The sequence below is a fragment of the Rattus norvegicus genome, chromosome 16, assembly GCF_036323735.1.
Source record: "Rattus norvegicus strain BN/NHsdMcwi chromosome 16, GRCr8, whole genome shotgun sequence".
NCBI classification, from domain to species: domain Eukaryota; kingdom Metazoa; phylum Chordata; class Mammalia; order Rodentia; family Muridae; genus Rattus; species Rattus norvegicus.
Window position 1 is genome coordinate 6,364,798 of NC_086034.1, and position 27,154 is coordinate 6,391,951.

Consider the following 27,154-nt stretch of genomic DNA (forward strand, 5'->3'; position numbering starts at 1 on the left):
AGTACTACAAACTGGGTGTCTCCAGAACACCCCTTTCCTAAAACAGGTGAGTGGCTCCCCAAAACCAGAGATAGAAAAAAAACCACTTTCTTGCAGAGTGTACAAAGCCCCCGGCCTCTCTGCTTCCGTGATTTTGCCTTTTCCACTCATGCCTCTGCGGTTAACAAAGAGGGAAGTTACTCAGCAAAACCTCAGGTCATGATGTTATGTTTGGATTCGTCATGCCAAAGCTCCTCTCTGCAGAGCCAGGTCATGTCTAGGAAATTAAACAACCGAGTTTCAGGCTCGAGCATACGCTTGGCTGACAGTGGGCTCCCTTCAAAGCTGTTTGCTCAGGCAGGCAGAGCGGAAAGTACAGTGGCCGCTCGGGTTGGGCCTCTAGAATGGTTGGCCAGGTTTGGGTAATGCTCGAGAGCTGTCACTCGGAGGGAGGCGGAGGGGGGAGGGAGAGAGGGGGAGCTTTGCAAGTCTGTGTGCAGTGGTGATGATGGATAAGCCAACTGCCGAATCAGCACTCTCCAGGGACCACACCCAAGACAGGCACGCATCTGCCTAGCAGTGGCGGCAGATGGAGCCCACCGCCCTGCTGGTGGTGATGCAGCTGGAGGGATGAGGTTGGATGGGCTCCAGCTGAGTCAGAGGTCTGCTTACTGGGAGCACCTTCGGACCTGCCAGAGTGCTTGGTTCAGGGCTGGGTTTGCCGTGCCTGCTTTCTATGCGTGCACGGTGGGAGAGCCGAGGAGACAGACACCTTTAGGCCCAGTAGCAAGGTGAAGAAAACTCCCCCAAGCTGAAACCAAGTTCCTGGGGAACCTCTGGGTTGACCGCCTAGAATCATCTAAACCCACTAAGAGTAGAAGGGCCTTTGGGCTGCCTCCCCCTCCTCTGTATCAGAGCAGGAGGGGACAAAACTGGGTGCTGGCCGATGCCCCTGCTTTTGTACCTTGGCTGTGGGTCTCAGGCTTGTGCTCAACACAAAGTAGTCCCTGGGCAGATGGATGGACACACGTTGAGACCCTCATACCGGGAGACCTCCCTGCATCAGCTGCCGGAGCCTGCTGTGCCGAGTCCTAATGCCACCTCTCTTGGCTGTCTGACTCAGTGTCCTTGGCCCTTTGAGGCTTCGTTCCTAGCAGTTGCAGCTTGTGTCTCCCGTCAGACAGGATGAGGGACTGTGAGGGGCAAGTAAGGCCAGCATTGCTAGATCCCTACCCACGAGGACTCAGAACCTCTACCATGGTCCAGGCCGGCAGGGCCTCTGTCTCAGAATTACAGACTTAGGACCGTTCAGAACCACACCAGGTCTCTGACAAAAAGCAAACCTCCAAGACGAGATTTCTCACTGACGTCTGTCCCCATTGCCCAGAACACATGTGGCAGGTGCTTTCCAGCTTGGCACAACCCTGAGAGCTTGTGGTTTTCCATCATATTCGTTCTAGTGTCCCACCTGCTCCACCCAGCCGTGGCCTGGCCCTGAAATCCTTTTCCCACAGGACCATAGGGAGTATAAAGACGAAGTGCTCCACGGCAACCTGGTGGTGGATCCCCTCCCTTTGCCACGGGAGCATTGGGAGCTGCCTAAGAAGTAGAAGAACTTGGTCTCATGAGGGAAGCTCCCAGCCACAGATCCGAACTCAGTCTCCACACGTGCGGGAAGCTCTTCCCAAAACGGACGCAGCAGATGCAGGCTGGGGGACCCGGGACAGTCATTCTGGGACTCTTGGACCCCAGAGCCGCCAGAGCCGTGCTACAACCCCTCTACTGTCTACTCAGCGCGCTGTGTGGGGAGTCGCAGGCCTGAGTACAAACCACAGGTTGTGGCCCTGACCATGGCTCCAGAGGGAACAGCTCGTTTCTGTTCTCCTCAGGCCTTGGATTGCTAACAAGAGAAACAAACAAGCTGGTGAGGGGGCATCTCTGAGACTTAAGGACATTGGTGTTGGTTGCTGTCTGCCCAGTGGCATGGAAGGCAGGTGACTCTCACTCCTTCCAGACAAGCGTGGTGCTGGTTACAGGCAGATATGTAGCCGGGTTCTGAACGAGCCCCTTGGTTTATAGTTCCCAGAGGACAGGTAATGATCACATTTAAAAAACCCAGGTGAGGGCCGCACAGACTGTGTTCTCAGTCTGGGAAGAGAGCCTAGGAGGATGAGACTGGCTCTGTCCCTGTTCACTCACAAGCTGGGGAACCCAGGATGACTGCCCTTAGTACATGACCAGCTAGCCAGACATAGAGGAGAGGGAGTTGCCGAAGCCTTCAAACTTCAGTAGAACAGCCACAGACTTCAGCCTGGCAGAGCTGACGTTTGTTTAATCCCCCCAGCCCATCTAACACCAACCATCACAGTCCCTCCCTGTTCCCTGACCCTGGCTCCCACTCACCGTCTGCCCTCTGATGAAACCGGAGCCTGCCAGGCAGAGGACCAGGATGCAGAGCAAAAGGAGGATTCGGGGCTCGGCCATAGCAGGCAGGTCCACTGTCCGAGACAAAAGTAGTGTGGAGACAGTGATTGTAACAGTGGGAAGTTCGTGAGCTCCGAGAGGCAGGCATGAGGAAAGGGGAAGGACAGGGTGGGTGAGCAGCCGCTTTAAAAGCTATCCGTCAGCTCACCCCCACAGGAACCCACCAGGATTTCCTCCTCCCTATCAGCAGCCCGCAGGCGGAAGGGAAGACGCTGGCCAGTGACCCCCACATGGACGACCTGGGCCCTGCTCGGGGTTTCCTGGCCCAGGACACAGCTCCCTGGCATCATGGTCTGGAGGTTCAGACACCATTAGCCATCTGCCCGGGGTCTAGGGGAGATTCTGAAGCAAATTCAAACACCGATAAATAATTTTCCCTGCATCTGTCAAGCCGGCTTCTCATTCAGAAGCTTTGGGGTTCTGGTGGCTAGGAGGGGGTTGTTAGGCAGCCAGCTGCCTCAGTCTTTCGGTCCAACTCCAGGAGAGACGGAAACACCATGCTGGCCTCTCAGACTGGTCTCCCCTTAGCAGCCTCATGGCCTCCCTGAGCCCACCTCTAACGCAGCAGCCACAGCCCAGGTTCCATCGTCTATGACACTTCAATCCTTTCCATGCCTGTGGTGGGTGTCTGTGACGTCCCCAACTCCGCTCAGATGGCAGTAATGACTGGGTAAAGCCACAGAGCACAGCCTGAGGGGTTCCTTTAGTCTTTTGGGGACCTCCACTCAGGCAAGCCCAGGATTCATGGATTCAAAGCAGTAAAGAATTTGAGGAGTATGAAGTAATACTGAGCTTTCATTAAAAAGTGTTAAAAAAAAAACAAAACACACCCAAGAACTTGTGTACAAACTTCTCAGTCACCAGTCCCCATTTATTAAAAGACTTAAGGGCTTTGTTGCTGGTTTTTTGTTTGTTTGTTTGTTTTGTTTTGTTTTGTTATTTTGTTTTGTTTTCGTTTTTGTTTTTCCGAGACAGGGTTTCTCTGTAGCCCTGGCTGTTCTGGAACTCAGTAGACCAGGCTGGCCTAGAACTCATGCATATCCACCTGCATCTGCCTTCCCGAGTGCGGGATTAAAGCTGTGCCCACCACGCCCAGATCTATTTATTTACTTCTCAAACACTACCTAGTCCTCCCTCACAGAGTCCCTTCCCCAGACCCCTTCCCCTTCTCCTCTCAGAGGGTAGGGACCTCCTGGAGCATCAAGTCTCTGTAGGATTCGGTGCATTTTTTTTTCCCCACTGAGGGCAGATCAGGTAGCCCTGTTGGGGAGAGGATACCGCAGTCAGGCTGCAGCTTTAGGGAGAGCCTCTGCTCCTTTCCTGGAATCTTCTTTCCTTCTCACATCCCCGTACATTTTCCTTTTCTACTCTGCCTCTTTTCCCTTTGGGTAAGGTCCATGCTGCTTCCTCTTCCTGGGTAGGTGTGATCTCTGGTGTTGAAGCTAATTGGTTTGGACTAAAATCTCTTGCTGTGCCCACAAACCAGACGCATAGATCTCGGTTGTAGCCTGGGGCTTCAGTGACGTGCGGCAGGCTTTCTCATTAACCGGCCAACTAGTTAATGAGTCCAACAGTCCTTTCTGTCCCCTGTAGCCTGGTCTTTTTGGGGGCTGTCCTTCTCAGTGCTGCCTGATCCAAGAAGTAGGTTTTCTTTTCTCAGATAAACTCTGCTACATTTTTTAAAATTTATTTATTTATTATGTATACATCATACAGCTTTCTGCCTGCATGTATGCAACTACAGGCCAGAAGAGGGCACCAGACCTGATTATAGATGGTTGTGAGCCACCATGTGGTTGCTGGGAATTGAACTCAGGACCTCTGGAAGAGCAGTCAGTGTTCTTAACCTCTGAGCCATCTCTCCAGCCCCAACTCTGCTACGTTTAACTAGTTTAAGGCTGTGTGAGTTGTTGGCCTAGTGCACGTTGCGGGTGCTTCACACTCAAGCCCCAGCCTGGCCTGGGTTTTCCTTTAATGGAGGCTCAGAGCACTTCTTTGACCTGACCCCAGGCTTCGGGGCAGCCTAGGGCCTGATTTCAGCTCCTCTGGTGCTGGCAATCAGTTGGCACTGCCGTATTTAATAGTTTGCTTTTTGTCTCTCCTGGAGTGTCAGCTGAGAAAGAACAGGAGAAGAAAGGAGAAGAAAGATCTGGGCTGACACAGATGTGCTTCGGAAGAGACAAGGAATAAAATGAAGTAGTTTTTTGTTTTGAGATGGCTATAACCCTGGCTGTCCTAGAGCTCTCTCAGACTGGCCTTGAACTCAGAGACCCACGTGAGTCTGCCTCCTGAGTGCTGGACCTCTGCCACTCCTGTTATTGTTAGAGGACCACAGGCTCAGAGCACCCAGGGACTTCAGCTCCCTTTATGCTTTGGACACAACCGCCTCCAGTTAGGCGTCCTTAGGACCAGGCTGGAGGCTGCTGGGCTGGGTGTGGGAGGCTCTACTATTTGCTACTGCCGATTTCTCTATTTCTCTCCACCGCCTTCCTCTGAGACAGGGTCTCTGTAACAAGCTGGCCTTACACTCTTGTCCTGCCTGGATCTCATCTTCCTGCCTCAGACTCTTGTTTGCATTGGGGTTATAGTGTGTTACCACACCCCTGCATCTGTGAATGGATGCTATGTGGAGCTAGGGATGGAACCCAAGACCTCAGGCTTGCTGGTTCTTCCTTGGCATGCCCACCTTCCCAGTGTAGAGGACTGGGTTGGCCTTTGAGGTCTGGCTAGAGGGGCATAGACAGTAAGAAATCCTTTCTCGGGGAACTTAGCTGCTGCTTTATCCACATTCCACACCCTTTCTGAGGCAGCAGGCTCTCCATGCTGGAATCTTGGGAACACACACACACACACACACACTCACACACACAGAAACATTGAACATACTATATATACCACATACAGACACCACACACACACACACACATACACACATACACACACACACATACACACACCCACCCACCCCTACTAGACAAACAACCTGGGGCCTTTCAGCCAGTCTAATCTACCTCTCCCACAACCCCACCTTTCTCTGATGAGGTGAGGGGTGGGTGAACAGGCCCTGATGTAGTGGTGGGAAAGAAGTGGAGGAAGGGCGGGGTACGGGGGCTGTCTGAGAAATCCTAGGTCTTACTTGGCAGGGCCCCTGAGATCCCCACAACCCTCCTGCGTGAGTACAGGGAGAGGCAGGGCCTCACCTTGCCACTGTGCACCCTCCAGTCCACCTCTATTGCTTGTCACCCTCACCAGACCCTTGCCTGGTCCCACACACAGTAGCAATCGTGGTCTTCAGGCCTCACCCTTAGACCGGGATGCAGGACGCCCTGAGCAAGTGATGGAGACTGTTGGTGGCTATGAGAGGGGTGCCCTTAAGAGTTGCATGGACTACTCTTTACCTAGGCCCCTGGTTTGACCACAGCTCAGCATGGCTCTGTCCTGGGGACCCTCCCACCTTCCCCTCCTCTCTTTTTTTGTCTCCAGTCTCCCCATGCCTTTGGTTGACGCCCTTTTGGGACCCCAGTTATCTATAACCTTGAAGACGCAGGTTGTGTCAAACTCCATTTTATTAGAATAGAGAACAGAGGCAACAGGAATTATACTTGGTGCTGGCAGGCAGCGTTAGGTCCCCTGCACTGGCTCCTCTTGGACCCATGACCTGGGAACTCCATGGGCCGTCCTCTGGTTTGGAAAAGCCCACAGAATGGGAGCTGGCTACTCCTGCTACCAGCCTTGCAATAGGCAGCAAACACCCACAGTGACAGCAACAAGGACTGAACTCAACACCTCAGGAAGGACGCGGGGTTACCAGGTCCACAGCGCCACGCTGAGAGCAGCAGCATCACAGACAAACAATGCTGGCCTGTCTGGCCATGCCACTTCAGAGGCAGGCGACACAAGGGACGCTAAGGACACAAGGATGCTGTGGTGGGGTGGGCAGACTTCTTCCCGGCATTAGGAAGGGTTAACTGAACACACATGTCCACACTCTCTGTGGGAGCCGGGCACATGTGTGGGGGCCATGGGCAATCGATGTAGGAACCAAGGGAGAAGAGAAAACCTTAGAAAGAACCCAGAAGGCTCGCTTCCCCGCCCGCCTCACAGGTGCCAGGCTTGGCTGGGCACGGCAGGAGGCCGGGCTGCCCGCGCACTAGCCAGTGAGCTCCACAGGCAGCTCCCTGCCACAGAGAGCTTCCCACTGCCGTGCGAGCAGTGAGATCAGCTTTTCTCGGCTCTCAGCACTGGGCACAAACACCTGCCACTGCACCTCCCGGCCCTGCCCAGCCCTACCAGGGCCACCCGGCATCTCCCCGAAGTGGTCCAGGGTGACACTCCCCATGAGGTCGTGGCCCTGCGTGTCATCAAAAACAAGAGTGAGGGCCTGTGGGTAGGGATTGTAGCCCATGAGCACCCGGTCTAAATCCCGGACACGGCGGCCATCGTCTAGCCGGTATCTGTCCCTCTGTGGTGGCTCTTTGGCAAATTCAGGCAATGGATAGTGGATGTAGTCCTCGTCCAGGAGAAAGATCTCAGCACTGGTCAGTAGGAGTGTCTTAGGGCGTAGTGGGCCCCTGCCCCGCCCAAGCTGGGGTGTGATCACCTGGAAGGCCTGGATGTACAATAAGATGCTGAGGGCTGGATTCTTGGCAGGGTCAGCCATCTTCTGTGCCACAACATAGGTCAGGTCCCCGACCTCTTCCTCACTGGGGTAGGTGAACTTGACGCGGCTGGAATGGATCAGCTCATAGTTCTCCATTTTCCCTGCAGGAAGAGACATGGGGTGTCTGAGCAGGCCTGTGGTGCAGTCAGAAGCAACAGCAGCCCACACTACCCCAGACTCTAATGAGAGTAGTCGAGGGGGCTCCAAGCTAGAGCCCAGGGCTGAGAGGCAGATGTGTTGCTGGCTGGGGACTGCTGGAATGGAGCCTCTGCCATGGGGGAGGACCACAGAAAGCGGGCCAGCTAGGCAGAGACAAGGGAAAGGTAGAGACAGAGGCAGTGAGGGCTCTGGGTGTGGACATGGTACCTGTATTCTTGTCCCCAAATTCTGAGTAGAAGTCCTTGTCAATAGGCTCGGGTGAAGGTGTGCGCTCCAGGGAGGACAGCACTAGCATAAGGTGCTGCAGGAAGCAGTGTGTCAGGTAGCTGTCTCGAGTCAAGCATGTGACCACCTGCGTCGGGGAAGAGCCTGCACGAGAAGGGGTTGGTCACAGGTATAGGCCACCATTCCCGCCCCTGCAAGGTCCCGACAGGGTCCACGTGGGAGGGCATCATGGGGAGATGGCCATATCTCAGGCAGGAAGGGCTGAGACATTTTTCTGAAAGGGGATAGAGGCATTAGGGAAAGAGCTTAGCTTTCTCCTTTCAGGAAGTAAGAGTCAGAAACATCCTGCCCCTAAGCCCAAGGCCCATGCTGCTCCCTGTACACTCAGCTCCTGCCGCAAACCGTGGGCTGGGAGTCCTGCCTTCTCAGCAGTTCCTTAAGTTGCTTCCTCCTGCCCCAGTAGCCGGCTTGTCAGTGGAGATAATGTGTCATGTGATGGTGTACCTACATGTGCGAGGTGGAAGCCCACTGGTGACACTGGCCTTCACCCAAACGGGACAAACACATCATGTCACTTACCCGTCAGCCGGAAGTACTGATCGAAAAGGCCGACGTTGACTGACTGCAGGTCACTGAGTTTGAGCACAAAGCACTGAGAGATGTGGAAAGGACTGTTGTTATAGTCAGTGTTTTTCTGGTGCCAGAAATCTGTGGTGGAGAAGAGGCTACGGTTAACTGCGTCCAGCCGGAATGCCGCCTGGCAGGGAGCCAGCACCACCTGCACACATGGAGGACCTGGGGGACACTGGGTGTGGTGTAGGAGCCTCATCTGCTCCGCTTGGTGGAGTCACCAGGCCACTGCATGAGACTCCTACTGAGATCCAAGGGACAGAGGCTGCCAAATGCCTGCATGTGTCAGCCAGTTCCCAAGTTCCCTAGCATGGTGCATTCACGGTCAGCCCCAGGTCTTTGTAGGGTCTAAGAGGAAGGTGCTGTCGGAAACCCTTTCTCAGATGAGGGACTTCCACCCAAGTCCATGGTTGGCTCTTAACCTGCCCCTGTCCAGGAGAGGTCAGGCTAGAGTACCTACCCTGCAGCGGTTCAGAGAAGTACCGGCGGAGGCCATCATGCAGTATGAAGTACACAGCCTTGGTGGACAGCAGCACACAGGCGGTCACTTCCAGCCCCGGGGTCTGGTAGAACACCACTGACGACCACAGGAGGTGCCTTAGCTCCTCGTTTTCAACCTGGGCAGAGAGGTTATGTGGGAGCCTGCAGGAGAGGAGGGTGGGGCAGGCCACACCCCTTCCTCTGGACCACACTTGAGTGCAAACTCCAGGCAGCAGACCCCTCCCTTTCTGTGAGTCTGGCTAATGTGGTTCCTGCGTGCAGGAACTGGCAGGCGTTGGGCGAAGAGAGACAGAAAGCTCATCAATTTTTCAAATAAACTCAGCAGAGAGGAGGGAGAAAAGGAGGAAGCATGGGGATGTAGACCTGGGCCAGGGACACCCAGAGCCAGGTATGACAGAGGGCACACCTGGCTAGCTGAGTGGAAGACTTCTTGACCCAGATCCTTAATCCTGTGAGCAAATGGAGCTCAAGACCACATTATGTCAAGAGAAATCTGGGATGTGAGGCTGTCCTAACACAAACTATACCCTACCCTCGGGACTAACTGGGACAAGTGCCAGTCACCTGGGCCAGCACCTGGCCAATACCTCGGCAATGCTGCTGTGGAAGAGGTCAATGATGGCGCGCCCCCGAAGACGGGCGATGTGCTGGAGTGATGGGCAGACTGGCAAGTGAGAAGGGATCTGATTCTCTTCAGACGTGGACTGGATTAGGCGCTCACTTGGATACTGAGCAGGGACCTCTGCTTGGGCCTCCACTGGAGCCTGAGCCCCTGCCGGAGCCCCCGCTGGAGCCGGAGCCTGAGCCCCTGCCAGAGCCTGAGCCCCTGCCGGAGCCCCCGCCGGAGCCCCCGCTGGAGCCGGAGCCTGAGCCCCTGCCGGAGCCCCTGCTGGAGCCGGAGCCCCCGCTGGAGCCGGAGCCCCCGCTGGAGCTGAAGCCTCTGCCGCTGCTGGAGCCTCTGCTGCAGATTCGGCTGCGGCTGGAGCCTCTGCTGCAGATTCGGCAGCGGCTGGAGCCTCTGCTGCAGATTCGGCTGCGGCTGGAGCCTCTGCTGCAGATTCGGCTGCGGCTGGAGCCTCTGCTGCAGATTCGGCTGTGGCTGGAGTCTCTGCTGCAGATTCAGCTGCGGCTGGAGCCTCTGTTGCAGATTCGGCTGCGGCTGGAGTCTCTGCTGCGGCTGGAGCCCCTGCTGCAGATGCGGCTACAGCTGGAGCCTCTGCTGCAGATGCGGCTGCGGCTGGAGCCCCTGCTGGAGCTGCAGCCTCTGTTGCGGCTGGGGCTGAAGCTGTTGGTGGGACTGCAGCTGGAGGCGGAACTGGAGCGGGAGCTTCTGCTGGGGTCTCCTGCAGCCGCTGCTCAGCACTGTCCCAGAGATCCAAGAAAAGCCAACTAAACACGTACCCATAGAAAGTCCTATCATATGCACAGTACCAGAGCATGATGGACAGCCGTCCAGTATGTGCTGCCCTTAGGGTCACTGGGTGATCTACCACACAGAGCAGGAAAAGTGTCTGGGTGTGTGTGTGCAAGCAGAGGTGGGACACGAGACTCAAAGTGTCCACAGTTTGTTTTGGGGTATCTTTAGGTGGCCTTGGGACTTCTCGGCTACCACTGCACAGCCATGCTGGGGCGTCACTGCTCTATCCCAGTCATACTTATGCTCAAAAGCTTCACTCTCATGGGAGCTGGGAGTTTCCAGCATCAGCCCATGGGGCCACACTGAACAAAGAAGTGGGCTCCTCTGGACGCTGCTCTCTCCATCCATCAGATCCAGTCCAACTGCTATAATTCCTAGGGCTGTGACCTTGCATTTGTCCAAACACCCCAGAAGCAGCTGTGCTACTCTCCTGCTGCCATGGCTGTGCAGATACAGCTTTAGGGGCCTGGTCCTCGGCAGTCCCAGGAGCAGGCTAGGTCTGTGATAGCTTGGAAGAAGGACAGGGTGCATGCCACCCAAACCTCGTGTGGCGAGGGAAGGGAAGGGCAGCAGCTCTGTACAAGGGGTAAGAGGGCACTGGATTCAGCTTAAGAGTTGAAAGCTCAGATCATCAGATGGGGACTGACTGAGAGGAGAGAGCGAGCCTGAGGTGAAGACAGGGTTTCAGCCTTTTGCCAGGATAGAGAACCATGAGCTCTTTAGATCCTCCCCTTATAAGTGGGGAATCCAGCAACAGAGAGCAGGGGTCCTCACAAGAGGATGGTGAGTGTGAGAACAAGTTAAAGCTGCCAGCTTCTTCCTGCCAAGGACCTCAATCTCTCCTGAAGGAAAGACGGCCACCCATACATCTGGATCTTCAGAAGGTTCTTTGTGAGGGGCTTCTGAGTTAGACATAAGTCAGTCCTTCCTGACAAGAACTTTATGCTTAAAAAAAAAAAAGCCCGCTAGGTGGTCTCAAGAACGGGGCCCTGGAACGCTCCAAGCTGGCACCCGGCCACTGGGTGAACTGCTGTGGAGGAGAAAGATGACACCAGAAACTACGCTCGTTTGCACACACGAGAGGCAGCGGGAGGGTCACGGTACAAGTTGATGTTCCCCACTGGTAGACAGGGCTGGTTTCCTTGACCCATCCTGCACGGAACAGCTTACCTGGGCTGCTTTTAAGGCTCTGGAGATCTGGAGCGCTTAGCACTGAGTTCATGGAGGCAAAGGCTGAGGCAGGTCAGTGCTCAGAGAAGTGGGAAAGGGAAAGAAAGGGAGACTCCCACAGAGAACGAAGGCCCAGAGACCACACCCAAGCCAATCCCACACCTAGATCCCAACAGCCTGCGCTCATCTCACCTGACCCTGCTTTTGGCAGGCTGGCCACCCGCGAGGGGGCCTTGGGTTCTCGGCCTAGCGGAAGGATTCTTGGCGATGACCACAGTCTTCAGGTCCTTCAGTGAGGCGCGGAGCTGATTGTAGACTCGCAGGAAGTGGAATTTCTCGTGGGGCAGCACAAAGATGGCGGTAACAAAGCGGTAGCCAACAAGCAGCTCGAGCACATGGCCATCGGCGAAGGCTCCCCGTGGCTGGGTGCAGCTGCGAGTGGGGTCCAGCAGCACGGTGGAGAGCGGGACGCGGCTAAGCTTGAAGCTGTTGCGGTTGCGACAGTTGTGGGTGCCACGACTGGGCATGGGGTTGAAGTCGGCCTTGATGACGTTGAGATGCTGGGAGGTGAGCAGCAGCCAGTAGGGGATGGCGGCAGACTTGACGGCCTCAGAGGGTGCGCAGCAGGAACGCCGCACTGCGGAGCACAGCGTGCAGCTGGCCCACTCGATGTTGCCTGAGTAGTCCCCGGCAGCCGTCTGCACCATGCGCTTGTCGCTGTACACCAGGTAGACAGGGAAGCAGCCCTGGCTGCGCTCCTGAGAGCCACCGGCCACCTTGTAGAAGGTGAGCAGCTGGCGCAAGAACTCTTGCAGGCTGGTGTGGCTGCCGTAGAGGATGGGGCTGCACAGCATGGCCATGTGCTGTGGCGCAAAGCAGGAGCGCAGATCAGCATGGAACTCGTGTAAGTTGGCAGCGTCTGAGATGATGAAGAGCGTGTTCTCACTGTGCCGCACCTTGAGCACCAGACACAGCTCCGGCATGAGGAAGCCAAACTCGGTGAGGTCGCCGTGCGGGAAGCAGAAGACGAAGCGCAGGGATGAGAGGATGTGCTGGCTGCTGCCTCGGGACTCTTGGTGTGGGATCTCAAAGACAGCGATGCCGAAGTCGGTGAGCACAAGGCAGGCAGCGAACTGGCGGATGCTGCCTTGCACGTGGATCAGGAAGCACCACAGCACCTTGAGGATGCGGATGTGCTCCAGCAGGAAGTCCTCATCAGCGCCCAGGGCCCACTCCAGAGCCAGGCGCTCCTCCTCGGCCTCCTCGTCCTCGTCTTCCTCATCCTCTTCTCCCTGGCCACTCCCCTCCTCTTCCTCTGCGTCTGGGGGTCCCATTTCAAAGTAGCGGCTCTCAGCGACATCCTCTTCCTCCTCCTCCTCCTCTTCCTCCCCCTGTTCACCATGGGCTTCCTCTCGCTGGTTGGCAGCCTCAATCCAGGCAGGGAGTTGCCGTTCAATGGCCTGGCGGATCAGTGTGCTGAGTCGCTGGATAAAGTCCTGGTTGGTGGCTGTGTAGCCAATGCAAGTGAAGGGCAGGAAGATGATCTGGCCGGACCCAGGCACCACCTGAACCTCTGGTTCTGCATGATCTGGGCTGTGCAGGAAGAGACTGGGTCAGGGACACAGGGACACTGCATCCCAGGATAGTACCCTAACCCCGGGAAGCCAATGAATGGTCTCCTGAGCCTCTCATCCAGCCAAGCCTGTCAGGTGGCTACCACAACAAAAGTGCTATGTCAGCTTCTGTCCTTCGGACGCGGCCAGGTGTCACAGAGGCAATGAGGTATACGTCTTTGTTGAAAAACAGCTACTTCTAGGGACAGACTGGTTTTCCAGGGCAATAAGTCAAGCTGGGTGGGATCTTTTCATCTAAGTTTCAGTCCCTCTTGGCCTTAGAAATACGATTCTGTAGCCAGGTATGGTAGAGCAACTGGCCTGTCTATACAGTGGGTCCTGCACCAGCCAGGGCTATATAGAGATCCAGCCTCAAAAGTCAATCGTCAATCAATCAACCAAGCCAGGCGGTGGTGGTGTATGTTAACTTTACTTCTAGCACTCAGGAGAGGGAGGCAGGGGATCTGAGTTAGAAGTCAGCCTGATCTACAGGGTGACTTCCAGAACAGCCAGGGCTACACGGAGAAACACTGTCTCAACAACGACAAAAATCCAAAAATCAAAACATTTAAGCATACAAATAAACAAATAAATAAGAATAGACTTCGGGGCTGGAGAGATGGCTCAGCGGTTAAGAGCACTGACTGCTCTTCCAGAGTTCCTGAGTTCAAATCCCAGCAACCACATGGCTCACAACCATCTGTAATGGGATCTGATGCCCTCTTCTGGTGTGTCTGAAGACAGCCACAGTGTACTCATATACATAAGATAAATAAATCTTGGGGCTGGGGATTTAGCTCAGTGGTAGAGCGCTTACCTAGGAAGCGCAAGGCCCTGGGTTCGGTCCCCAGTTCCGGAAAAAAAAGAACCAAAAAAAAAAAAAAAAAAAAAGAATAGACTTCTGCAAAGGGCCAAGGAGTTCATATTTCATGATGTGTGTGCTGGCCCTGCCCATGTAATTTTGTTCAAACAGTCATTTGGGCATGTAATGACCATGGCTTAACAGACAGCTCAACAGTTAGGGACTCAGAGTTCTTGCAGAGAATCGAGGTTTGTTTCCCAGTACCCATACAGTAGCTAGCAACTATCTTGAATTCTAGTTACAGGATATGTGATGCCGTCTTGGCCTCCAGAGGCGCCAAGAATACATGTGGTACACACACACACATGTAGGTAAACACTCAAACACTTAAGATGAAAATAAACAATGCTTGTTTGTCTGTTTTGAGGCAGGATCTCTATGTAGTCCTAGCTGCTCTGAAACTTGCAGTGTACGCCAGGCTGGCCTCGAACCTAGAGAGAGGTGCTTGCTTTCGCCTCTTGAGTGCTGCGATTAGAGCAGTGCACTGCCACTCCCAGAAAAAGAAACAAAGCTAACAACATAGAGAAGCAGGACCAGCATGACGGCCTACACTTTCATCACTGCTGCCAACAGGAGGTAGAGACAGACCAATCTTCCCATCCTGGTCTACAAAACAAGTTCCAGGACAGCCAGGGCTACACCGAGGCCCTGTCTCAAAGACAAAACAAAAACCAACAAAAAACAAATACAAAACAAACAAAAAAGACTACTACTAGGGGCTGGGGATTTAGCTCAGTGGTAGAGCACTTACCTAGGAAGCGCAAGGCCCCGGGTTCGGTCCCCAGTTCCGAAAAAAAGAACCAAAAAAAAAAAAAAAAAAAAAAAAAAGACTACTACTAATAAAAACAGGTGGGTGGCTGCTTCTGTAGGCCTATCTACGGAGACTGAGGGAGGAGGGATGCCATGCATTTGAGGCCAGTCTATGCTGTATAGCAAGATCTAGGCCAGTCCGGGCTAAATGAGACCCTGTTGCAAAAAGCAAACAACTCAGAGAGAGCGAACATCGCATCGTCAGCTCAGCACAGGCCAGGCTCTGACTGGCCAGCTCCTGGTGGAAGATGTCATTAGGTAGCTGAGAAGCAGGGGGAGCTTGTCTCAAGTGTGCGTGATGAGAGAGACTCCTGACAACAGGCGGCACTGGCTGCTCCGTCTGCAGCAGGGAGCACCAAAGCTGTGCAGCCGGCCCGCTGCCTCTCACCGCTTCCTTACCTCACACCGCCAACGGCTCCTGGCAAGTCCCTTAAGTCTTCAGCGGCCACCTGGCAGAGGAGAGGAGAGTGAGCCGCTGCTGCAGCTGTTCCTTAGCACTCCCTGGGCGCTGGCCCTCAGCTGCCTGTAAAGGGCCTTGTTCCCTCCTCCATCTTCTACTCTGGGTGGGCTCGGAACTTGCTGTGTTTGCACCTGCCTGCCCTGACCTGCACGCACATCAATGGACCAGAGCCATCCATGGATGTCTGGCACCTGGGGGACCTTTATGCCACCCAAGGGATCAGGTGCTTTGCTTGGTCTGGCCCCAGGCAGGCAGCAGTGCACATGATGGGAACTGGTTCTGGCAAGGACCCCAGTTCTTCCTGCATACCAGGTTAGGCCTAGATCAAGGATCTTACTCTCTCTAAGGTGCCAATCTTCAGGAGGTGGGCAGACAAAAACCTCTGCAAACAGCCTTAGCATCACTGACCATGACCCTCGCTGTGCAGAATAATGGGGCAGAAAGGCCCAGGCATCAAGCACAGAGCAGTAGACACTCATTTTTCCATCTCTCTTTTCAAGGGGCACAGAAATGGGTTCCAAAAGCTTAAACAGCAACTACTAAGAAGAGCTGGAGTCACATGTGGGAAAGGACAGAGTGGCCTTTGGGGTGCTAGGCATTAGGGGAGATTCCCCTTGGACATCTAGCCTATGTGTGCCCAAAGAATGCCCACCTTCCCTTGCCCTCGGGGCCCAAGAGAAAGTACTGCCCATTCCTGTGGGGTGGAGGAGGCCAAACTCAAACCCTTAACCACTTCGTCTAAGACCCAACTTAGAGACACATCCAAGAGAAGACTACACAACACACAAAGTACCCAGAAGCCCTCGCCACATGTGCCACACCCCAACCAGGCCGTACCTCAGTGTGAGCAATGTGAGGAGGTAGCAGCATGTCTGAAGAGAGAGTCCCCTGAGCAGGGGAGGGCATTACCTGTCCTGTGGGGAGAGATCCCATGGAGTTAGAGCAGGCTTGGGCAATGGGCCGGTCATCAGGTGGCAGGCTATCCGTGGATGAGAGGCTGCTGGCCAGGGCCTCTTCCTGTACGAACATGATACCTGCAGAGACGGGGCGGGCAGGTGGGCAGGAAGAGCAGCTGTTCAAGAAGAGGCTAGGCCTTGGGCTCATGGCACGGCCGGGCACTAGCCAGATCCCAAATCATCATATAGGTCACAGAAAAGAAATGCAGTAATTCAGTAACTCCTCAGTAACTCAGGATGCAGCCAGTGGCTTCTCTCTAGTGTGAGGGAGAGGCTACCTGAGCAGACAAGCAGGGGAGGGAGTCATAAAGACCAATCCTCTAGAGGTACATTCCAAAGACAGGAAAAAGCACAGAGAAAGAAGTGTCTGGAATATAAACAAAGATCTATGTCTCAATCTATAAAGTGCTCTTACAGAACAAAATGGGAAGCAAGCTGTCTGAGAACTGTAAGAGAAGGTAAAGATATGAACAGACACCCCATGGAAGGAGGGCCAATAGATGCAACATATAAAACAACGCTTGCACAAAGAGACAAAGTGACACGGGAGACCACTTGTTAAGTGGTTAGACCACACAGCCTGGCCCAGCCTAACGAGGAAGAGACGAGTACTGGGGAACGAGTTCTGGTCTACCTGTCAGAAAAGCATCTTGGTGATGTATTTATCCATAGCTTTGGACGTGCTGGAACACTGTCCAAAGAAAGGACTACAAGTGACCCTGTGCTGTCCTCTGGCATCTCTGCAGGGCTCACAAAGTCCAGTGCAGCCCCCTTCACCAGGATTCCTTCAGTGCTGAGTACAGCAGGACTGCTTTCCCAGGGTGCCCTGCGACTGCCCTGCACCACTGCCTACTTTACCCGAAATGCACTGGTTACTGAAGCTACACTGAGGCATGAACAGCCTGTCTGGAGCCGTTCCTTCGCCCCAGACTGCCACTGGCTAAGGAAGAATCTCCCCTTCCCCACCAACTGAAAATACAACAAAAACAACAACAAGCAAATGTTTCAAACTGCAGCTAGCTGGTCTGGAAGACTTATCCCTCCACAGCCTGACTTTCTCACTGGACAGCCACCATGGCCCAATCAAATGAGTGTAGTCTCAAGAGCCCCACATGTGTCATGTTCAGCTGGACTGCTGCCTACAACAGGGCAACTCACAGAGCCCAGGTCTTCGGCCCAAAGGGTAAGCAGGCAGCCCAAGCCCAGACGCCCCCATGAAGCTAAGCAGCAGAGGCTGCGAGGCAGGGGGTGAGCTGCGAGGCAGGGGGTGAGCAGACAGACATGCACCGAGCACCCTAGGCTTTGCTGATGTTGGCACTGCGGCTGAAGTACCTTAACCCAACCCGTCCTTCAAGTCCTAAAAGTGTTCCCAGACTGCTCTGCCTGTGCCCCCACACTGCTGCATGTTCCTAGAGGACCGTCCTGGAGCCCCACTCAGGCTGCAGGAAGCAGAGTGCCTGCCGACTAGTCTGCGTAGCCTCCTCGGCAGTGCCAAGCACCTCCCCAGCATCAGCTCACGCGCCTCTCGTTATTTACCACATTTCATCAAATCTACGTGTGGATAAGGTGGCATCCTGGTCATAGCAGATGTCCACGGAAGGGATTCCCACGGCTCCATCACGATTACCAGCTGGCTGACAGCAACTAGGGGACGCCACTGACTGAAAGACGCATCTCAATTTCAGAGAAGTCACAGGTGGAATGTGTGCATCTTAGAATCCATGATGTTAGGAGGTATCCACTCTATGGTTGAGAAAACAGCTTCCAAGAGGCTACAAGTCGCTTGGGTCTCAGGGCCAGGAAAATGGAACAGGAACTCAGCTGCCTGCTTCTAATCACATCTACAGCACGGCCTCCTCTCAGCCTCCTGACAGAGCTGGGGAATGAACTCTGGCATTTTGGACACTGACCCTGTCAATCTTCCACTGCTCTCACGGCTGTGATGATCAGAGGACTGGGGTTTCCCGGCAGCACCCACCTCAGGCAGACCTTGAGTGCCCAGGGTAGGTTAGTAAAGCTGTTCTCATACACAAAAATTCCTGTCCACCCAGGCCAGCTCCAGTAGCACATGGCCAAACACACATACATGTGGGTGCCTCACATTTGTGAGGACAAAAAAATAAAAAATTAAAAAAAGTAGTTTTTTCTTGCCACTACCCCCCACCACCCCCAGCCTTGTTTGGGCATGAGGAAATGCAGACAGGACTCTGTCCACTTCCTTCCTGGACCACGGCCTGAACAAACAAGTGGTTAGAAAGGGCCACTCAGCAGATGGGATAGGGGACACCAGGAGCCCTCAGACAGGGTCTGACCTTTGTTATTTCTCGCCCAAAGGAAAGAGATGTGCACACACAGACATCCACTGTAGTTTTATTTACAAGAGGTGTAAATATGGGACAACATCTCTCAGTGTCCAATGACTGGGAAGGGGGGGCAGACTACAGAGCACCCAGGGGTGAAAGGGCAGCAAGGAAGGGGTAGATGAGGCTCGCCCCAGGCTGCTGCAGAGACTTCAAAACCACAAGGTACAGTGGCTGCTGGCAGTTGTGGCCTGGAGGAGACACCCATTCCTCCTGCCTAGCTGGGATCTGCTCTTGGCCAGCTTACTCTTCACTTGCTTCTCCATGCACCCATGCACCCATGCATGCACACAGCACCCATGTACTCACGCATGCACACACTGACTCCACAGTGCTAGGACAGGTTATGCCTGGACCTACTGCCCTGTCCCCAGAAGTCTATGGTTGCATGCTTTCTATGTAGCTCACTAATACTGTGGGGATCTGAAGAGAGGTCAGGGAAACTTCCTCACAGAGACCCAAACTTTCTTGCTCTTTTATGAAAAAAAAAAAAAAAGAAACAAAAAAGCAATCAAAACTTTGGTGAAAAGTTTGACAAGCCAATGGTAAATGTGCTGGCACCCAGCTCTACCGTCCATTTTCATGACTTCTGCACATCACAGTGTGCCTCAGGCTGCTGTGCTCTGGGCTTCTGCCTCAACATAAGCAAGTGCTGTCTCCTTTGCAGCTGTCTTCTCTCCCTGACAGGACTGCCGTGGAGGGTTCTGGGACATAGCTGCCTTTCCCTGCCCTTCCTGCGTGCACACCACAGCTTGGTGCTGCTAGTGGGGAGAACTTCCCTTTCCCCGGTATCTTAGCCCTCTCTAGAGACGTTTCCTCCAGTGGGGTCACCAGATTAAGGAGTAGAAATATATTTCTGGTTCTTAAAACCTAGGGCCAAACTAGTTTCCCAAGACCTCACACCAAGTTCTGCGTCTCCAGGAGCCTGGGCGGGTGGCGTTCTTTCCCGAGTGTCCCGAGCCTCAGCTCCACTTGGGACGGCATACCTGCCCCTCTTCTGTCGGGGCCAGGCCGGCAGCCACGCTCATGGCACCTGGTTCACTCACTCATCTCCGAGGATGCCTGGGTTCAGAGGTGAAAGCCCTTTGAAAATGCTCACAACAGGAGGCAGCTGAAAAGGACTGTACTCCCACGGGTCCGTGGGGACAGGCAGCCCATCTTGGTTCCATAATGCAGTATTTGGGGGTTTGGCCATACCTTGAGTGCTACAGAGGCATCACAACAACAATAAGAGCTCTCTATACGGGGTCAAGGGCTCCAAACAAGGCCTGACTTTCTAGAAGCTGACCTGCCCATGGTGGCCACAGGGAAATGGATACATATGAATCAACGGCCTGAGCCTGCTCAGTTCTCTCCAACACCCCAATGGTACCCTATAGGAACTGGACATGATAGAAAGGGATAGGGGGTCCTCACTAAGCAAACAACAGTGCTGAAATCAGGCCAGGCACCTCCCTGCCATGTGCCACCCAAGGAGCCAGCCTGCAAAAAGTGCTACCCTCCCTGTGCCCGTAGGAAGCAGGTGCCAGCATTTCTCTCAAGCATACCCCTGCCTGTGGTCCAGGCAGAGCTGAGCAGCTCAGCTGGGAGCAGGACCTGCTCATGATTACCTTGGTTGGAGAGGATAGGCTGAGGCAGGGAGGCTGAGGTGGGAACGGCAGTGGGAGGGGAGCTGCTGGGTCTGATGCAGGGAGCAGTTGGGAGCCGGAAGTCCTCACCAACCTGAGGAAGAGTACTGAGTTAGTCCAAGAAGGAAAAAGGTACAGGAAGAACAGATCTGTTAAGGCTAGGGATGTGCAGGAAAGAGCTCAACATTCCCCCAACCAGAGGATGTTGGAAATGACCTGACAAATCACATAGAAAGTACCATTACCAGACCATAGCACTCATGAGGACCCAGCCTAAGGTTTCATAGGCAGGGGCCAGGGGATGGGGCATGGGGCACTAATAATCAGAGATCCCTGAGGGATCCCACAGCTCAGTTTCCCCAACAAAAGCTGCATCCTTGGCTGGATGGAGGGATGCTCACCTTCTTTTCTGTGCTGCTCAGTTTGGACTTGACGTCTTTGGCTTTCTGAATGGCCTTTAGCACTTCCACAGTGTCCAGTTCCTTCTCTGTGGTTGCGACATCATCTAGACAGATCTAGAGTTCGGAAAGCAGCTTAAACTATGGAGACTGGCAAAGCATATGGGAGAATGGTGGGACCCCGCTGAAGACTGGGCCTGAGTACCTTACAGGCCCCAAGAGGATACTGGGAACCACGAGAGGCTCCTTACCACAACAGAAGTATCGGAACCACCTTAGATGGCCCATGAAGATCCCACATTGCTTAACGGATCTTTAGGAGCCCCTCTCCACTAAGAGGGGCAGAAGCCTCTTGGGAAGCAAGAGAAGGGGGTGAATGTGCGGAGGTCCCACTTATAGGCACAACTCAGAACTGTCAAAGGACAGGAGCCCTGTTCTAGGTAAGCAGGGAGAGCAGTGGGCTGGCATGCAGGCAGAAAGGCCACAGGAAGGACACCCCAAAGCACCAGGCAGGAACAGACACTGTGGGGTCTGGAGTGAAAACAGGGGAGACAGCTTTTTAGTCTGTCCCCCCCACTTCTTCTTCCTCCTCCTTCCCCCCCTTCATTATTTTGAGATGGGGTCTCACTTTGTCACCCAGGCTGTCCTTGAACTCATGGGCAACCCTCTTGCCTTGGATTCTCAGTTCTGGAATTACAGGCGTAAGTAATCATCTCCAGTAAGAGATGACATCTTATAACTGTCTTAAGGACAATGTGGACAGAGTGACTGCTGGTAGGAACAGAGAAGGCTGGAGAGAGATGCAGACCAAGTCTCGGGTGTCTTCTGGCCTGGGATCTAAGGACTGTGATGAGAGAATGGGGATACAGCCTGCTGGAGGCTGAGGGAAGGAGCACACCTGGGTAAGGCCCCGCTTGGTCAGCATGGCGGTGCCTGTACAGTCAGAGCCTGTAGGTAGCACAGACTGGACTGACCCAGTAAGGGAAAAAAAATCTCTAGGCTTGTAGTCAAGCACCACGGTAACCAGCTGCCCAAGAAAACGATAATTTCAGACATCTTAGATAAATTAAATATGGGAGACTCTAGGTCTCTTGCCTAAAATATCCAATGTTATTTTCATTGTTGTTTTTTGACACAGGATTTCTCTGTGTAGCCCTAGCTGTCCTGAAACTTGCTCTGTAGATCAGGCTGGCCTTGAACTCACAGAGATCTGCTTGCCTCTTTCTCCTGAGTGCTAAGATTAAAGGTGTGAACCACCACCACCCAGCTTGCAATGTAGTTTTTAAAAGTTGAAAACAATCCTTCCGTGCCTCTGTGTTCCTGAAGGCCTGCTAGCCTGAAGCTATGGCCCACATGAAGCCTGCCAGGGATAATCCACCGATGGGAAGAGGTGGGAACTGCAGGGAACCCTCGCAGGGAGCAGCAGACATGCGGGCCTGGAAAGCAGCCACCCCTCAGAAGCAGTCGCAGGCAGAGGGCACAGCCTTACCTTGCTTGTTCGGCCTTTGCACACAGCTGGATTTACCCTACCAGTCTCTCTGAGCTCTGCTACTGGTTCCGGGGCTTACCTCAGAGGCTCGTTCTCCAAACTGGGAAAGCACCTTGGTCCGGTAGTCAGGGATGATGCTCAGAGGGTTGTTTAGCAGGGCCACGTGCTCCAGACACGGCAGGTTGCCTATGCTCTTGACTTCATCCAACTGCAAGACATCAGTGCCGTTTGGCCCTTTCTTCTAACACCTTAGCAGTAGACTCTACATTTGATGGCTGCTTTTTGAGTGAATAGAATTCTATTGGTTTTCTTATCTTTAAAATAATAAACAACAAGGTCCAGCAATCCTAGATCCTCCAGGCCCTCAGGAGTGGGGGCTCACCTGCTCAATCCGGTTGTCTCTGAGGTCCAGATTAACCAGGGAATAGAGTTTGTGCAGACCGCTCAGACGCTCTAAGAAGTTGCCTGCCAGGTTTAGGGTTTTGACATTGCCCAGTTTAGTGTGTACGCCTTCCAGGGAGGAGAGCTTGTTGTAGGACAGGTCAAGGTGCACGAGGTTGTATAGGTGCTGTAGTAGCAGAAGAAACAGAGTAGCAGCAGAGGTCAGTCCTCCAGAGAGGTCACTGTGCCCTTTAGACCAATGGGCCCGTATGAGGCATCTTTGTAAGTCCTTCGACAACTGTTGATGAGGGAAAGCCCTCTTCTCTCCTTCCCATGCCATAACCGGCTGGTGTCCTCTGCAGGCAGGTTAGGGGTGAGCACTGGAAATCAGCCTATCATCATCATTATCATCACACTCGGCCTGCATGCACTCAGCTTACTAACACTTGGGAGCTAGAGTAACAGTCGGTCGGGTCAGTCCTGGAAGCTATGCTTACCACCCCTTGGGTATGATGCTTTTCAGCCTTTGGACCCACCAGGAGAGCAAGTCCCCAGAGAGCTGTGGGCAGACATTACCTGCAGGTTGTCCACAACTAGCACTCCATTGTGACTCAGGTCCAGATACTCAATCTTTGGGATCAGTTTCTTATGAAAGAAAAGAATGCCCAGCATTACTCAAGGGACTGGGCTATATGCCTAGCTAGTCCATGTACCCGGTGGCTGGACATGCATTTCCAGCCAGCAGTCTCTCTCCCTGACACCTCCCACTGTCCCAGCAGCAGAAACCCACAATCTGGATAGAGCACAAGGCTTAAGAAATGCAAATGGTAATTCCCAGAGAGATAAGGGAGCTCGTTCTTTTTAACTGTGCCCACTGCCACAGCTCAATAAGAATCACACTATTATTATGGTTTTTCAAGGCAGAGTTTCTCTATCCTAGAACTCTCTTTGTAGACCAGGCCAGCCACAAACTCAGAGCTCCTTCTGCTTCTGGCTCCTGAGTGCTGGGATTAGAGGCACGTGCTAACAGGGCCTCGCTAAGAATCACGCTACTGGAATGCCACTCTACACAGGCACATCTGTAGTCTAGGGAATGCGTTTTCTGCTACTTCTTAGGACTCCCCAAGGCTACGTTAAATGTGTGCACAGTTCATAATGCTTCATTTCATTCTATCAATCAACTCAGTTTTAAAATATTCTCATTTTGAAATTTAATTTTTAAACTATAATATATAGAATACTGAATATAGATTTTTTTTTTTGTTCTTTTTTTCGGAGCTGGGGACCGAACCCAGGGCCTTGAGCTTCCTAGGCAAGCGCTCTACCACTGAGCTAAATCCCCAACCTCCTGAATATAGATTTTTTTTTTTGGTTCTTTTTTTCGGAGCTGGGGACCGAACCCAGGGCCTTGCGCTTCCTAGGTAAGCTCTCTACCACTGAGCTAAATCCCCAGCCCCCTGAATATAGATTTTTGAAGAAGCCTTCAGAAAAAGGTCAAACTATAATAGCCATTCCTAGGGTCTGGACAGTCTAAGAGCCTTGGGAGGCTGCTACAATCATACCACAGATTCGTCGATCTCAGAGATGCTGTTGTGGCTCAGGTCTAGAGTGGTCAGTGCTTGCCATGTTGGGATGACAGCAGTCACAGGGCCTCCGAGGGTTGTGCCTTCAGGCTCCCACTCATCAAATTCTGAGGCTTCAGGAACAAGAACTTCCTGCACAAGAACATCTGTTGAGCACCACACTTGGGCCCTCACGCAACACTAAACAGAAAATGCTATAGTTGCAAAATTTAAGGAAGAGTTGGAGCATATTTAGGATGTGGAAATGAGCCTGCATTAAAGGGCTTTGGTTTGTGTGTCTTTATGTGGTTGTGAAATAACTGAAAGGCTTAGCATACCAGCAGCTTGAGTATGCTGACCTTGTGACTTCAAGAATAAATGCTAGGCAAGCCCTCATGGGCCTCTGCTATCTTCCCTGGCTTAACCGGCAGAGACTGAAGGGCTAAGTCATGGTGTTGCCAGGCAGCCTTGCTTCAGAACGGTCTCTACTGTGGACAGCAAATCCCTTAGCCATGACTTCACAGGGAGAGAATCATCACTGAGAGGAGAGTAACAGCATAGAGTGTCGGTCACCAAAGGAGAGTGGGGCAGTTCTCCCTAATTTGACTTTTGATGCCTCAGCCTGGGGCACAGGCAAGAAATACCTCCCAAGGGACAAGGCAGCTACACTTTGCTCTCCCTACAGCTTAGACCCAAATTCTGATCAGATGCCTAAGTCATAAAATCTGTTACTATGTATGGTCCCTATACTAAGGGAGGATTTTAACATGATGATGGTGACATCTACATAACGATAAAAGAAACTTCTGACATCAGCAGCAGGGCTGCTTCCTTTACTCATATCCAGACAATGCCCAATCTTCCTCTGCAAAGCCATGGAGGATGAGACAAATGGGTGCTAAGCAGGGCTGCTGGGCTCAGAGGAAATTCTGTCAGGTTCACTAACAAAGGCAGTACCCAAAAGCCAGGCCCCAGGCAGAAACGCAAAGGCAGATCTCACCTTCATTGAGGCTGCTGAGAATCTAACGCTCATTGTGGCCAGTGTTGGCTTGGAGGTGACCAGCCCTCGGACATGCTTGGCATCACAGTGACTCATCTGGAACAAAGAACAGCCGTGTCTCAGAAATGGCATCTGGAGTCTCAGAAACCCCAGGAATTAGGAGTTCCTTTGATGAAAGGTGACTCAAAACTTGGCCTCTTTCAGCCTGGTGGTGGTGGCAGCAGCGGTGCACACCTTTAATTCCAGCATTCAGGAGGCAGAGGCAAGTGGATTTCTGAGTTCAAGGCCAGCCTGGTCTACAGAGCAAATTCCAGGATAGCCAGGGCTACACAGAGAAACAACCTTGGTCTTTTTTATCCCCAGTGCTATTTAGCAGATGAAATGTTAAGCAGCTAGTAAGAAAGGAATTTAGCTAAGCATAGTTCTAAACACCTCTGATCTCAGCACTCAGAAACAGAGGCAGGTGGATCTCTGTGAGTTCAAGACCAGCCTCATCTACACAGTGAGTTCCAGGACAGCCAGAGCTACACGGTGAGACCCTGCCTCAAAAATGGACTTTCACGTTACGAGACACACATCTGGGCTTACCCAGGAAACAGAGGAGACAAAGGAGTCAGAGCTGGAGGACAAGGGGCCTCTTCCACATTGCTGGGAGCATCCCTTCTGCCTTTCCACCTGTCTCACTGTCCTCAGGTAAGAACAGGTCAATGACAGCAGCTTCTGGGGTTCCGTCACATTCGGTCTCCTGGCCAAACCTCCTCATCTTCCTAAGCCTCAGTTTCTTCAAGTGTAAACTGAATGAAAGCCTCTCTACTTCACAGAACAGCTGGGAGACTGGATCAACTACACATGCACACAGGGTATAAGGCTGAACACAAGCTAAGCTCAGGAAACACAGGTTTAAAACAGCTTTTATTGTTCATTACTAACTCCCTTTCTTTTTTAAAAATGATAACGAAATTAGTGTTAAGAACCAGAATTCAATAGGAAGCAAGATAAGGCATATCTTGTTAGGTGTGGGTGTCCTAGAGGGCAAAGAGCCTTCAGGCCCTTTGACTTGGAAAACAAACAATTGGAATTGTCTCTCTCTGGCCTTTAGGATGACTTCTGTGACATCTACCTGAATAACACTTGTCCCTGACTACGAGAGGCCAGAGGAACGAGGCTGCCGTGCTCTGCTTAGCTAATACTTCCTGTTGCCTCCAACAGACATGGAGGCCTGCAGCCAGCCTAGGACAGAAAAGGCTCCCTTTCTGGCTTTAGAAGGGCTTGATTTACTTGGATAGAACCTGTCAATCTATTGCCAAATTGGAAGGCAACAGTGCCTCCCACTTACTGTCACAACCACTGCTACATGCGGACACTATGTGCAAGGTGCTGCTGTGCAGGCCCAGCCTGCCTGTTCACCAGCAGCCTCGGCCTTACCTCCACCTGGTGAAGAGACTTGAATATCGAAAGATCAAAGGGCAGGAGCTGCTCTCGAATATTGCTGGTCCCAAAAGGTCCTTCTGTGCCAGAAACCTGAGGCCAAAGAGGGATTTAAATTAGGGATGCTGATACCTTCCCATCTGCATGGCTGGGTCACTGTGGCAGCAGCTGTCAAGCTCAAAAGTTCTGACCACTTCAACAGTGTTGAGATGGTGGGCCATGCTGCCCCCTGGTGCTCACAGGCAGAAGCACAGTGTCAGGAACACTGAGCCCCTTTCATCCACTGGACAGCCCAAGCCCTGGTCTCCTTCACACAGCCCAGCAGTCAGAACTGGGAGCCAACTGAGTGATGCTCCACAGCTAAGCCGCCGTGTCCTTACCTTAAGGTACTTAAGGCGACAGGTGAAGTCTAGGATGTGTCCAAGGTCAGTCTTGGCATCACCGCTGGCACAGGTAGGCTTTCCCTGCTGCAGCTGTTCTGTGATAGCATAGAGCTGCAAGGGCCTGATGGCAAAGACCTCACCGGCTCCTAGAAGCTGTTCTCCTGTAAGAGCCAAACACAAGGGTGAGCCCAGCCCCAGGGCCGGCTGTTGTAGAGCCAGGGTATTACAAGCACCAAGCCAACAGTCAACAGGCATGCGGCAGGCACCTATGACAGGCACCCACCCACCATGCAAAGCTACACTCCTAAGTACACGGGAGCAGCCCTTTGGAGCTCAAACTGGGCACAGGGTAGTACTGGGCACATGATGAGAAAGGAGGGATGTGTTGTGGGAGTGGGGAGCCATTCAGAAGAGTAGAGGTGTGAGGCACTGACTGAGTTAAGATAGGGCTGAGAAAGGAGTGCTCTGGGTATCACAACTACACTGTGCCCTCTAATATGCAGAGACTAAGTTCAACTAAGATACCAGTCCTTAAACTGCTTCTTCTATCAGGTTTCTGGGCCTCTGACCACTAGCATTCCATCCTCACCTCTCTTCAG

The 27,154-nt window shown here is 53.1% G+C and overlaps 2 protein-coding genes across 12 annotated transcripts in view; both read right to left on the bottom strand.

Moving 5' to 3' along the window:
- The window catches only part of Stab1 (stabilin 1), a 30,504-nt gene extending 27,927 nt beyond the window's left edge, over nt 1–2,577 (bottom strand). For 4 of the 9 annotated variants that reach the window (XM_039095096.2, XM_008771055.4, XM_008771054.4 and 1 more), the window contains exon 1: nt 2,383–2,575. In XM_039095096.2, the coding sequence (XP_038951024.1) occupies nt 2,383–2,463 (81 nt within the window). In that variant the 5' untranslated portion in view covers nt 2,464–2,575. Of the gene's footprint in view, nt 1–2,382 lie in introns of all 9 variants that reach the window. The other 5 variants (XR_005494942.2, XM_039095098.1, XM_063274969.1 and 2 more) reach the window with 3 other exon arrangements.
- A 3,434-nt stretch (nt 2,578–6,011) lies between these two features.
- Nisch (nischarin) overlaps nt 6,012–27,154 on the bottom strand; it is a 36,296-nt gene continuing 15,153 nt past the window's right edge. Inside the window, exons 5-21 of one of the 3 annotated variants that reach the window (NM_001409024.1) lie at nt 26,553–26,716; nt 26,170–26,265; nt 24,745–24,840; nt 23,745–23,897; nt 22,759–22,827; nt 22,184–22,369; nt 21,881–22,009; nt 20,316–20,429; nt 19,897–20,008; nt 15,880–16,004; nt 14,910–14,959; nt 11,418–12,818; nt 9,226–10,000; nt 8,598–8,754; nt 8,087–8,215; nt 7,490–7,651; nt 6,012–7,224 (exon numbers count right to left, since the gene is read on the bottom strand). In NM_001409024.1, the coding sequence (NP_001395953.1) occupies nt 6,614–7,224; nt 7,490–7,651; nt 8,087–8,215; nt 8,598–8,754; nt 9,226–10,000; nt 11,418–12,818; nt 14,910–14,959; nt 15,880–16,004; nt 19,897–20,008; nt 20,316–20,429; nt 21,881–22,009; nt 22,184–22,369; nt 22,759–22,827; nt 23,745–23,897; nt 24,745–24,840; nt 26,170–26,265; nt 26,553–26,716 (4,529 nt within the window). In that variant the 3' untranslated portion in view covers nt 6,012–6,613. Of the gene's footprint in view, nt 7,225–7,489; nt 7,652–8,086; nt 8,216–8,597; nt 8,755–9,225; nt 10,001–11,417; nt 12,819–14,909; nt 14,960–15,879; nt 16,005–17,462; nt 19,349–19,896; nt 20,009–20,315; nt 20,430–21,880; nt 22,010–22,183; nt 22,370–22,758; nt 22,828–23,744; nt 23,898–24,744; nt 24,841–26,169; nt 26,266–26,552; nt 26,717–27,154 lie in introns of those variants that run through there. The other 2 variants (NM_001376918.1, XM_039094446.2) reach the window with 2 other exon arrangements.